Source organism: Trichosurus vulpecula, chromosome 6 (genome assembly GCF_011100635.1).
Source record: "Trichosurus vulpecula isolate mTriVul1 chromosome 6, mTriVul1.pri, whole genome shotgun sequence".
Taxonomy (NCBI): Eukaryota; Metazoa; Chordata; class Mammalia; order Diprotodontia; family Phalangeridae; genus Trichosurus; species Trichosurus vulpecula.
In genome coordinates this window covers 247,676,431-247,689,920 of record NC_050578.1, presented here as the reverse complement: position 1 = coordinate 247,689,920, position 13,490 = coordinate 247,676,431, and the positions used below count along the sequence as shown (strand labels likewise).

Genomic DNA, 13,490 nt, shown 5'->3' with positions numbered 1-13,490 from the left:
GCTGCTTGGAAGCCAACCTACAGAGCAGGGGCTTGCAATGATTTTTTTTGTATCATAGCCCCTTTGGCAATCTGTTGAAACTTATGGATTCCTCACAACATTTTTAAGTACATAAAATAAAATATATAGGAGTACAAAGAAAGCCAATTATATTGAAATACAATTATCAGTGGCAGTTGGTTCAGACACAATGGCTTCAAGGTTACTCCGGGGAGCCAGGGCACTGGCAGTCCAGGCCTTGAGGGCCTCTGGCCCTGCTCGGGTGGCTGTTCACTCCATGGCGACCAGAGGAGGTATCTCTTCTGATGAGGAGCAGGCTACTGGCTTGGAGAGAGAGATTATGATGGCTTCAAGGAATGATTTGGATCCATACAATATGCTAGCCCCAAAGGCAACTCCAGGGACTAAGGAGGAACCCAACCTGGTCCCCTCCATCACTGACAAGCGAACAGTGGGCTGTATCTGTGAAGAGGACAACAGTGCAGTCATCTGGTTCTGGCTTCACAAAGGTGAGACACAGCGTTGCCCTACCTGTGGAACCCATTACAAGCTGGTACCCCACTAGTTTAGCCACTGAGCCCCTGAACTGGTTTACTTGAGATGTGTTATGTTTTCTTCCCTCCAATAAAAGACTAGCTATTTCCCTGGCTCTCCCATAAAAAAAAGAAATACAGTTATCAGAATATTTTTAAAGAATAGTTTACGGACATTAGATTATGAGCTCCCATTACAAAGAGATTGAGGTTAGACTTCTCAGCTGATGTCTCTCTAAACTAGCACTTTGATATTAAAGCTGGTTTTACTGACAGAAAAATGCACAACAGAGGGGCTGTTGGGAATCAGGTACCCTGGGTGGTTGATGAGCGTGGGTAGAAGAATTCTTCATTGGGAGCTCCCGACAATGATGAAATTATGAGCTATCACCTCCCCACAACAACAACAACAACAAGAGGAAAGAAAATCTTAACGTGGTTTAGTGGAAAGAATGCTAGATTTGGAGCCAGAGCACCTGAGGTCAAAGGCCAGCTGTTACTAAGGTGGCACACTGATTCTCGGTTTCATAATCTGAAAATGAGAGCCTTTTGTTTGTTTGTTTGGTTTTTCTGTATACAGACTCTATGTGTATAAAGAATTGGACTAGATTATCTCATTCAGCTTTAACTCCTACGACACCTATGTCATGGTGAAGAAAGGCCCAATAAGGTCCTTTCCTGACTGTTTTCCATTTGAACCTAAGAATTTATGGTAAAGGAAATTTCACATTGTGCTTTCATAATAAGTTCACAGGATCATAGGATTATAGAATCAAGAGTTGGAATGGACCAGCTAGGCCAAATTTCTTATTCCACAGTTAAGGAAACTAGGCCCGGGGAGTTTGTAACTTGCCCAAGATCACACAAGTAGTAAATGGCAAAGCCAGGATTTGAACCTAGTCCTCTGTCTCCGAACCTAATACTCTTACACTGCCTCCTAAGGGCCGTGGACTTTGAAGCATTCTTTTGACCTTCTGCTAAAATACTTTTGCATCCTACAAGCAAATGGAAAAAAAAAACAAAAAACCAAAGCATACACACAGAACACCTGCCACTCCCTGCTCATATCCTTCCACATTTTTGTAAGTCTTACAATGTTTTCTGAGCCTCTGTTCTCTATGGCCTCCCTGGGACACATCATTCTTTGCTCTAAAAGCATCTGGGCCAAGCTTCCATAATTTGGTCAGTCCAGATTCCTGATCCAATACAGATGTGAATGATACTGAAGACATGAGCTCCAGCTCTAGAAAATCTCTGGCATTTTCCCTCCAAAGCTCAGAATTGCCTTTGGTGTTTTTGTACAAAGATCTGAGATTGTTAACTGGTGGGGATCCCAGCAAAGACAGGAACATCAAACAAGCAGTCCTCCAGGCTCCACTTGCAAATGTCCAAGGAGGGGCAATCCACCACTTCTAGAGGCTGCCCATTCCACTGCTGGACAGCACCTCACTTGTGGACAGCTCTGATTCCCAGGAAGTTTCTCCTGGTATCAAGCCTTTCCTCCCTCCCTCAGTCCTCTTGGTTCTGCCCTCTCGGGTCACTCAGAACAAAACTAATTCCCTCTCCACAGGACGAACTCTGAAACGTGAAGACAGCTCTTGGTCACTCTTGAGTCTTTTCCTCTCCAGGCAAGGCAAAAAAAAAATCCCTGGTTCTTTCAACTGCCTGCCACATGAAAAAGTGACCAGACTTGTACGCTTGGCCCCAGAGGGCAAAAGTAGGAGCAAAGAGTGGAAGTGATAAAGCAGCAGAGCATTTATTAAGTGCTTATTGTGTGCCCTTGAGACACAAGTAAGCAAGATAGTCCCTCCTCTTAAGGAACATACATTCTAACAGGTTAAAACAAAACATAACAGGGAGGCAGAAAGGAGGAGGTACTCCGGGGACAGAGAAGGGCAAGGCTCCAGAAGTACTGAGTGTGAGTTGAGCTGAGAGTGAAGGGAGCATGGTTCAAGTCCCTCATGAAATGACTGTTCCACCTAGGGCTCACCAATAAGAGCAGGCCCCAGGGCCGAAGCATCTTGAGCAAGAAAAGCCTACTGGCAAGGACATGGTAAAGTCTGGGGAATAGGTTGAATAAGAAAAAGTCTTGATTTCAACTCATTTTATAGGAAAAAAACTTCCTAACAATTATAGCTAGCCAAAAATGGAAATGGTGGCCTTGGGTGGTAGGTAGTAGGTAGGCCTTGCTTGAGGTCTTTGAGCAGAGGTTAGATGGCCTCTTGCCAGTTATGTTGGAGAGAGGATTTCTGCTAAGGTATGGGCAAGCGGGCCTCTCTGGTCTCTTCCAGCTCTGAGATTCTGTCATTCCCCAAGTCTGTGGCTCTCCATAACCAGACATGGTCCAAGAGCTGCCTTGCCTTCTGGAAACCAAGAGTATCAACTCACTCACTTCTGTTTTCCCATCCCTTTAATTTTTTTTTTCTGTGAGGTTGAAGCTACTACAAGGATCATCATTCTAAGCACATCTCTCATCCCAATTTAGATGCTTATTGAAAAAAAGTTTAATTTAAAGGGCCGACCAGCAAATGACTAAATCAAAAGAGAACTGAGAAAACCCCACTGAACCATTACCATGGCAACTCAAGTTTCTAAAATTAACTTAAAGTAGTGTAATGTAGAAACCTGATCTGCTAGCAGGCATGAGACAGCCCCAAGCATACTTTACAGCTGGCCTCAGGCCAGGGAGGAAATTAAAAGGGGGCACTTTGGCCACGAATGAGTTATGGCTCCAGGACACGGGGATCAGCTAGGCAGTGATCTCCTGATTAAATTCAAAATGAGAAAAGGAGAAATATTTGGGGAAATTAAGCCTGAAGATAGATAGACAGACAGACAGACAGGCAGGCAGGCATTTCTTCCAGAATACTTAATTCTCTTGAATGCAAAGTATCAAAGACTTTGGTGTTCTTCTCTGCTCACTCTGAAGGAGAGCCGGCAAGATGAGACCAATCTTTACTGTGTGATGATCCATCCTTTTTCAGCAAATGTCACCATAATGAAAAGTTATAAGAAAGACACAGTAGGACTTTTTAACAAGAAAGCAGCAGGCTATCAGTAATATCTCAATACACGTAAAATTCTCATCATAATTGGAAAAGTCTGACACATGCAGCAGGAGATTAGTGGGTTCTTCCCCCCTTTTTTGATAATGAGGATAAGGGTTCAAGTAGTTAGGTGCTGGATTCCCTCTTTGCTAACTAAAGACAGCAAAAATTAGACCTAGTACAGTTACAGACCAAAGTCTGAGCTATTTAATAATCATTTAAACCTATAGCATCTTTAGCTTTTACGTATATGGTCTTGTTTCCTCTTCACAATGAGTCTGTCGCATAAGAGGATGGACATCACTGTATGTACCTTCCATGGGCCTACTAAAAAAAGTCATATTGTCTCCCCCAATAGACTATAAGCTTTTTGAGGGCAGGGATTGTTTTTGCCTTTCCCTGTATCCCTAGAGGCAAGGCAGAGTGGTATTGTACATAGCAAGCCAGTCTTGAAATCAGGATGACCCTGAGTCAAGCATCCCCTCTTGCACTTGGCAGGGTCTATGTGACCCTGATAAACTCTCAGTGCATTAGAGAACCCTCTCAGATACAGAGAAGGGACCAAAGGTACAGGGAGTTTTCTATACTGAATAATTCACAGATCTAGTCCCTATCCCCAATACTTTTATTCCCAGGGCCTAGCGTAGTGCTTGGCATATAGCAAGGATTTAAGCATAGTAAGGCATTTACCTTGTTGATTGATTAATTTCCATTTTACACATGATGAAAGCTTGTCTTAGGAAATTAAGTAATTTGCACAGTTTTTCTAAGACAGCAAACATATGTAGGTGGTTCAGCAAACCCTGAGCCAAGGGATGGGCAACCTTTCTTTGGAGATGAGGGATTAGGGTACAAATTAAGAGGGGGGCAAGTAGTTTATCTGAAATCACACTGAATATTTTCATTAGGCTGGAACCAATGAGCATATTTTACATAATTATGACTTCAAATAATACAGATTTGAACACAAGTAACCACACCATGGGGATTTATTATTCGCACTAATTACGACCTAGCTGTATATGCCCTAAACTCAGCTGGGTTGGTACTATGGTGACCCTGAAATTCAGCCAGAGGACTGAGATAAGTGGAGCAGACCAGATGTCAAAGCAGAGACTGAGGCTAAGACATCCATGCTTCTAGGTTCAAGAGGCAAGAAAAGATCCAGAGAATTGCCAAGAAACCTGACTATTTGTATGATTCAATCTGATTCCCTAAAGTCTGTGTTATTCATGGTGTTGTTTGCGATCCCTGCCCCTCCCTGGCAAAGGTTTGCTAGAATATGGTGGCATCCACCAAGCTTCTTCCTGACTCAGTGCCCCTGTCTGAGGGCTGGGACTTAACCCTATGTCTCCTAGCTCCACAGCCAGCCTCTTTAGATCATACTGCCGCACCACACTTAGGGGTGAACTCATTCTTCAAGGCAGAAAAGGGGGCTCCTTAATAGAAATTAGTATCACACATGAATTGATGAAAGGAAACAGAGAGCTAAAAGGCCAATAGCCTCCATCATTCTTTCTATCCTATAATACTTGGAGCCTTCGATGGACTTTTTATCGATTGTGTCTTCAGCTGACATATTTACTAGGCAATAGGATGAGTGTTTGAAAGACAAATTATTAGAATAAAAGAAGGAATCAATGAACCTTACAAACCAATACATATGGGGCACAAAGCCATGGAGAAAAATACACTTCTGCTGGCAGCAACTGATCTTGCAGAATCTGCCAATCCCAATGGGAAGGAGACTGGATGTTCAACCGCCACTTTTTATAAGAGACCACAAAGACACCTGCTCGCAAGCAAAGAAATTGGGAGGGGTGACATTTTCGTTAGGTCACAGAACGAAACTTATGGTCTAATCACCCCAATCAAAGGGCAGGCTTTAAACCCATTTCCTCTCTGGCCTGCAAAGTGTTTGTGGCAGATGGAAGTTTTTTCTGTAACGATGTTCTCAGGCTGCCTACAGCACATGCCATGTAGAAAACATGCTTGGAATGTGCTGGCCAAGGGGACTGCCACAGAAGAGTCCTATTAATGTTTCTTACCATAGATTCTTTCCTTGACTGCAAGGTGGAGATTATAAAATTAAATGCTTACTGGACACTCAGTGAACTGCATGGCCAATTGGTACCTGGTCTGATAATAAGACTCGGCAAGTTACAATGCAATCGATGCTTTATTGAACCTGCAGCATCAGCGGGCCCGGGGTGAGGAGACTGCTAGCTTAAGCATGATTCATGCAGAAGAGTATCAGCTCTTAAGTATACTATAATAATGCTCAAACTGTCAGCTAATCTTAAAAGTTAGTTAAAAAGAAAAGGTCAGTGTTCACCTACCAGACTGGGTCAGTACTATGGAGTCACCAAACCCCAGGGTTGAGACGGGTAGGCAAAAACCATTTACTGACCTTCTTTCTATTTAATCCAAGTCAAGAAACATTTAACAAGCAGCTACCGAAGGGAAGACACTATGCTGAGCCCTGGTCCCTTTGTACATTCCAGTTTTCTTAGAGCGTATTTTGTATTATTTGTTGTTGCTGAGTCTTTCACTTGTGTCCAACTCTTCCCCATTTGTTTTTGGTTTGTTTTTTTTGGCTAAGATACTGGCGTGGTTGGCCATTTCTTTCTCCAGGTCATTTTACAGATGAGAAAACTGAGGCAAACAGGGTAAAGTGACTTGCCTAGGGTCACACAGATAATAAATGTCTGAGGCTAGATTTGAACTCTTTAAGAAGTCTTTCTGATTCAAAGCCCAGTGCTTTATGCACTACGGCATCATCTCGCCACCCTATTTTGTATTAAACCTTACATATATTCCACAATACAGTGATAAACGCCTCCTAGCTGTTCCTCACATAAGGCTTTCTGTCTCCTGGTATGTTCACTGGCTGCTCTCATGCCTGGAAGGCTCTCCCTATGGTTTCCCACTTCCTGGCTTGCTTCAAGTCTCAGCTAAAATTTCACCTTCTCCAAGAAACCTTTCCCAGTCTTTCTTAATGCTGCTGCCTTCACTCAAAGAGAATCTCCAATTAATCCTGTATCCATCCTATTGGTCCATAGTTGTGGTTCACATCTTGCCCTCACCATTATATTGTAAACTCCAGGAGGTCAGGGACTGTTTTCACCTTTTTTTTGTATCCCTTGTGTACAATGCCTGGAATTTAGCAGGTGCTTGATAAATATTTCTTGACTTGTATGGAGTTTCAAAGATAAAAGCAGATGTTGTTTTAAGAGAGGGAGGTGAGGAAACAGAGCACTCCTGGCATGGGAGACATCTTTTTCCAAAGCGTGAAGGCAGAAAATAGAATGTCATCTGCGAGGAGCAGCAAATGGGCCACTTCTTTGGAAGTGCAGAGAGTGAGAAAGGGTGAAAGAGAAGAAAGGGTGAAAGAAAGAGAAAGTGTGAAATCAGTCCAGAGAGGTAGGCCCCAGCCCCTAACGAGCAGCGAGTCCAAGCACAAGTCACACATAAGATGAGAAAACCTCCAATTTCCCAGCAAAAAAGTGGCAAACTGGTTTCTGTCTGGGTTTGCGGTGCCCTGGCATCCCAGGGTACCCAGATCTCTAAGCAATATCGGCCTGTGTGGCTCTTCCATATTTATGATCCCAGGAATGAAGACTTCACCACACCGTTTCTTCCTCTCTGAGACAAGGTCTGGAGACTTAAACAGAATGTGCTGTAGGGTCTCCAGAGCTAGAGGTCACTGAACCTGTCTGCTCAATTATAGATGAGATGTTGGGATGGGGGGGAGGAGAGCAGGGGGAGGCTTGGTGCCTGCCAAGCTACCTGTTCTGTTCTCTATAGAGGAAATAACCACAAACCATCCCCAAGGCAGCGTTAGAATCTGTGCATGGCTGTCAAAAATTCTTGAGACACAAGGCACAAAGGCTACAGAGTTCTGGGAGGGATTTTAAACATTAATGAAGACAGTGTTAAAACAACCAAACCATGAAAAGAAAGTCTTCTTTCACAAGGGCTGAGATACCGGAGCTGTTCTCCAGGAAGACGAGGAAGAAGATGAAGCAATAGAAGCACAAGGCGGAGGGAAAACATCCGGAGGGTCGAGACAAGAGCACAAATTGGCTCTGAAATCATCCTGTTGGCTCTGAGTTACCAGATGTGATGGGGAGAGGAGGCAGCCAATCATTCAAATAACCAATCAACAAACATTTACTGAAGCCTAACACTGTGCTAAGGGCTAGAGATGCAAAGAAAAATAAAAATAGTCCCTGCCCTCAAGGAACTTACCTTCTAATAGGGGAGATTACACACACACACAGAGTCTCTCTCTCTCTCTCTCTCTCTCTCTCTCTCTCTCTCTCTCTCTCTCTCTCTTTCTCTCTCTCTCTCTCTCTCTCTCTCTCTCTCTCTCTCTCTCTCTCTTTCGTTATGGGGTAGCTATTAGGCTCGGAATCAGAAAGACTCATCTTTATTAGTTCCAATCCAGCCTCAGACACTTACCAGCTGTGTCACCCTGGGCATGTCACTTGGCCCTGTTTGCCTCTGTTTCCTCATCTGTAAAATGAGCTGGAAAAGGAAATGGCAAACCACTCCAGTATCTCTTCCAAGAAACCCCTCAACGGGGTCACGAAGAGGAGGACACAACTTAAACAACTGAACAGCAACAAGTTATGTAATGAGTAGATGGAAGAAAGGTTAGAGGAGAAGGCAGTAGCAGCTTTTAGGGTAACAGAAGGAGAGGAGATGAGATATGCCTCCTACAGAAGGTGGAATCTAAGCTGAGTCCTGAGGGGAGTCGAGGAAAGTAGGAAGGGGTGGGGAAGAGGGAAGACATTCCAGGCATGAGGGATGGAATACGGTGTACTAGGTCTTATGGAGCCTCACGGGTTGGCTGCTATCCATCTTACAAAGGCTTAGTTATTTGCTGAAAGGAAGCCCATCTCACAGACACAAATATTTGTAGCCTCACTTTTTGCAGGAGCAAATAACTGTAAGGAAGGTGAGAGACCACTGACTAGGGGGAATGGCTGAACCAGAATGACATAGGAATGTAAGGAAATATTAGTGTGATATAGGCTATGATGAAGTCCAAGAATTCAGAAAAACTAGAGACAGCTCGCTGTCCAAATGCAGTTCTAGGAAGAGAATTTGCTACAGCATCTCTGCTTGGGTGCACTAATTAAACACACAGTAATGTTGATAAAGGAAAATGTGGCTAATTATATTTTCTCTTGGCTTTAGAGGAGGAGAAGTCATGATTGGTCATGATTACAAACTCCCCTTGTAGTCTGCAAAGCACATCCCTAACAGGAATTGTTCGAAAGGGTCCTGTTTAATGGTAGATCGATATCTACCAGGCATGGAATTCAAAGAGGCCCATTTGGACCTGATAGAACGACAAATTTCTCAACAGTTACTGCTGTCCTCAAGTGGGATGGGCTGCTTTGGGAGGAAGGGAATTCCTCACTCACTGGAGATGCTGTGGAAGCCTGGAGGGTTCCTGTCCAGTGATGGGTGGGACTAGTTAGCCTCTGAGGTCCTTTCCTACTCTTACAACTGTGCGTTCTTAGCCCTTTACTGAAATATGAGCATTTCTGCGAAGAGGAAATGAAAACAATTTTAAATACACTCCTTTCCCTTGGTTGAGCAGGCAGCGTGGAGTGGTGTTCTTGAACGTGGTGTCAGAAAGACCTAGGTTCAGATTCTATACTACATATATTGGGCGAGAAATATGACCTCTCTGAATCTCCATTTCTTCGTCTATAAAATGGGGATGATAACACCAAGTTCATAGAGTCATTGTCAGGATCCAATGGCGCCTTTCAAGTCCCAGATCAATCTCACCCTCTGGAGGAAGCCTTTCTCAATCCCTCTTAATTCTAGTGCCTTCTCTCTTAATTATTTCCTATTTATCCGGCATATTGTTTGTTCATACCTAGTTGTCTCTCCATTAGACTGTGAGCTCCTTGAGGGCAGGGGCTGTCTTTTGCCTTTCTTTGTATCCCCAGCATGTAGCATGGTGCCTGGTACATAGCAGGCACTTAATAAATGCTTACTAAGAATGAAATAATATGTCAAATGCTTTATGAACCTCAAGGACTATATAAATTTCGTTTATTATTATTAGTTACTGTTATATTACCACTAGCACTACTGTATAGCTGTAAACTCTGTAACCTTGAGTACATCACAAAATTTCTCTTTGTCTCAGATTCCTTATGTTTAAAATTGGGCTAATCATGCCTCCTAGGGTTGTTTTGAAGCTAAGAAAATATATACGCTTTGCAAACCTCAAAGCATCACATGAGCGCCCGCGTGTGTTGTGACTGCTGTCGCTGCTGCTGTGAATAGCCTGAGTTCTCCATGGCAGAACTTAGCCAGGAGCCCTGATACTCAGTGTCGCTAGTGGCACAATGGTGGGTCCCATGTGGGGAGAGGGCTGGCTCTAGGGCAGAGGACCTAGGTTAAAATCCTCTGACATTTACATGCTCAGTGTCTTGAGGTCTCTGGGCCTCAGTCTCATCTGTAAAACTGGGGGCCTGCACTAGATGACGCTTAAAGCCCTGTCAAGCTTTAAATCAATAATCCTACTCTTCTTGGGAATTGAAAAGGCCTCGCCCTCTGGATTTTTAGCATTAAAGAAATTCTGGGGCACCGTGCAGAGACCCCCCAATTTAAACAGTAAACACAACACCATTTCTAGCCTATCCTCTCAATTCATTTCCCTAGAAATGGAGGGGGAGGAGGAAGGGAGAACAGGAAACACAATTACAGGGGGCACTCTGGTTTTCACCATAGGAAGAAACAGAATAAAAAGCTTCCTTTGGTCATATCGATTACAGCCTGAAGTCTGTGGTTAGCACAGCCTTGGAGTCTAGGGAGCTCAGGGCAAAACAGGAGGCAGGAACTGATTTCTATGCACCAAGGCAACACTGAGGGTTTTGTTGTATCTCCCTGGTCCCCAGTTCATGTGAATAACTAGCTTTGGTTTCAACTGTCATAGACCAGCTTAAGGAGAGCCAGTGATTTCAGTTTCATGATTTAGGAATAAGATGAGTCACACATACCCTTGACCAGGGGAAGGTTTGGACCAACCCTAGGGAATACAGACCAGAGAAGCCAAGTCATTTATTCTCTTTTATATATGTTTCTTTCCATCCAAACTGGCCGACCCCAAATCAGCACTCTATTTATCTTCCACTTCCATGTTTTTGCAAAGGTGATGCCCCATGCCTGGAGTGCCCTTTTTTTCATTTTTACCTGGCTGAAGTTCTGTTTCTAGTTGTCTTCTTGTCTCTCTTGGCAAATGAGATAGAGTACGTAAAGTGTTTGAGCCTAAAGCAGCCTGCAGGGGACCATATCCTGTGAATGACTGAAATAGTTTAAGGAGGCCACCAGGAGACCACATAGAAAGAACAGCTGATATCAATCAGAGCTGTCTCCTGACATAGGCAGGTTGAGGATTGAGCTAACCCAGAATGGGGGAGCAGATTGATTTGCATTGGCCTGTCTCCGGACTGTTCTCCCTAGTCACTCCTGGAAAAAGGGATCATCTCTGCCGTGGGTTTGGATGGACAGCCACACTCCTGTTGTCCATTCCATAGACATTCATGGGAATTTGAAAAGCTGGCACACCAGCCAACATCTCCACCCATGACTCTATCTGCTGAAGACCATCTGCCATCTTTGAAGCAGGAGGGCAGCCTTTACAACCCATGGGAGTTCTGTAATTTCCCCATACCCAGCCCAGGTGGCAGACTAGTGTGACCACCTTTCCTTTTCACCTAGTTTTGAGTTCCTTGTGTTTCTCACAGATAAGGAGTCTCTGGAGACTATCACAACGGAAGTGTCTGATGTGAACCTGGGCGAACACAATGTTGGTGCATCCTCTAGACTCCTCTTTCTCATGCTCAGAATCCCAAGACCCACCAGTGAGTCAATAAATGAATGAGCATTTATTAGGTACCTACTATGTAACAGGCATTGTGCTAGCCAGGCAATAGCAATACAAAGTCAAAAATGAAACAGTCCCTTGCCCTCAAGAAGCTTACATTTTCTCTTGGAAGAAAACATATATACGGGAAAAGCAGCATGTCTTCTTGTGTTGATGCTAGACAAAGATATTTGCCCAAAGTGGAAGACCACTTATTACTGTTGTCTTGGAAAATGGCACTAGGCATTGCAAGGCATTTTGCATATATTATCTCATTAGATCCTCATGGTGAACCAGTGAGGTAGGATCATAATTTCCATTTTACAGATGAGGAAACTGGGGATGAGAGAGGTTACCTTTCTTGCTCAGGGTTACACAGCTAGGGAGTATCTGGATTTGAATGTAGGTTTTTCTGACTCAAGACCAGCATACTCACAAACAGAATCAGCAACTGGCCCACTCCATATTCTCCTGAATTTCCAGCTTTGGGCACTTTGCTGAGAGTTCCCAAGAGACCAAAACAAGAAGCACCCAGTAAGCTAAGCCAGCTAAAAGTTTAATTAAATACAATTGCTAGTTTTGCTTCCTTTTCTCAAACAGCCTCATGCATATTCATCACCGTAATTATTGTAGTAAAAAAAAAAAACAACAACCCTATCCCACGACTCATTATTTCACAATCTCCATCTTCTACATGCCTGGAATTTTGCATAATTACCGCTGAAATTAATTGCAAGTTAGTTAATTTTGTACTTTGTCCTTTCAAACTTAATTGGAAATTAATTTTTAAAAAATAACACAACACAACCAAAGAGCCCAAGTCATTGTGGAAGAGATGGCAGACCAGACCGTGGTTTGCATGAAAATGCTGCTTAATTGCTTGTAGAATACGCACACCAAGATCTGCAGTACAGGGCCAATCCCACTGCACAGACAGCAGTGATATTTCTCTACTAAGCGACCAACAATAAAGATTTCTAATCAGTATTAAGTAGCCATGACGATAACCTTGCCACCTGGCTTCATGCTTTCTTGATCTCATTAGCTGCTGACCTTCAGCTATTGGGTTTTCAAAGTGATCCCATAAGCTACCCTTGTCGTTCATTATCCCACCTATCTTCCACCTTCCAAAACTTCCACAAATGCCCATTTAGGACCTGCTTTCAATCCACCATCCTGTCTGCTTCTTTTCCTGATCCTGTAAAAAAAATTACTTGTCCACGCCTTCACTGCTGTTGAACTAATTAAGCTATTTTAATCTCAACATTTCTGTGTACAGAAGAGGTAATGTCACTTCCCTGCTCAACAACCTTCACTGGCTCTCTATGGCCTCCAGGATAAAATACAGACATCTCAGCTTGGTCTTTAAAGCCCTCCATAATGCAGCTTCCTATCCAATTTTCTGGCTTATTTCATATTACTTACCTTAAAAAACTGTACATGAGAGTACAGTACAAAACACTATACATTAGACTATTCCTTATACTCGACATTATTTTCCACTTCCATGTAACTCGCATAAGCTTTAATGGGGACATCCCCTCCCTCCCCCATGTCAGCAATACATTCTCTAAATGACTCTGTGCTCTGAGAATTATTCTTTAAATCTCATGACAGGTCCCATGTCATCCATGATGTCTTCCCTAATTCTTCCAGTTGTTAATACCCTAGCCATCATCAAATTACCTTGCACTTATTTATCAGAGTGTATACTGCTGTCCACTGGCAGAACATAAGTTCTTTGAGGGTAGGGACTGTCTTCGTTTTTGTATCCCGCAGTACCTAGCAAGCAATTTAATAAATGCCTATCGAACTGAAATGACCCAAAGCTGAGATGTCAGACTGGAGGCCCTGTGCTGTTTCAAAACAGCAGGCCTATACCAAATTAAAAGATAATGGGAAAATGTTTCACTAAATAAATAAAAATACAACATAGATAATGCTAATTTGTGGTTTTCTATGTCTGTATGCTGCCAGCAGGAATTTGCTTCTATCTGAGATTTTTTCCACAGC

At 43.3% G+C, this 13,490-nt stretch overlaps 2 protein-coding genes across 3 annotated transcripts in view; one reads left to right on the top strand and one right to left on the bottom strand.

Moving 5' to 3' along the window:
• The window catches only part of LDLRAD3 (low density lipoprotein receptor class A domain containing 3), a 267,610-nt gene that overhangs the window by 13,998 nt on the left and 240,122 nt on the right, over nt 1-13,490 (bottom strand). The gene's annotated exons all lie outside the window — the stretch shown is intronic.
• LOC118854470 (cytochrome c oxidase subunit 5B, mitochondrial-like) lies at nt 191-565 on the top strand. The gene has a single exon (XM_036764831.1). The coding sequence runs from the start codon at nt 191-193 to the stop codon at nt 563-565; it is 375 nt and encodes a 124-aa protein (XP_036620726.1).

Excerpts from the sequence above, each read along its gene's own strand:
- LOC118854470 (XM_036764831.1), top strand. The coding sequence starts at position 191 with ATGGCTTCAAGGTTACTCCGGGGAGCCAGGGCACTGGCAGTCCAGGCC.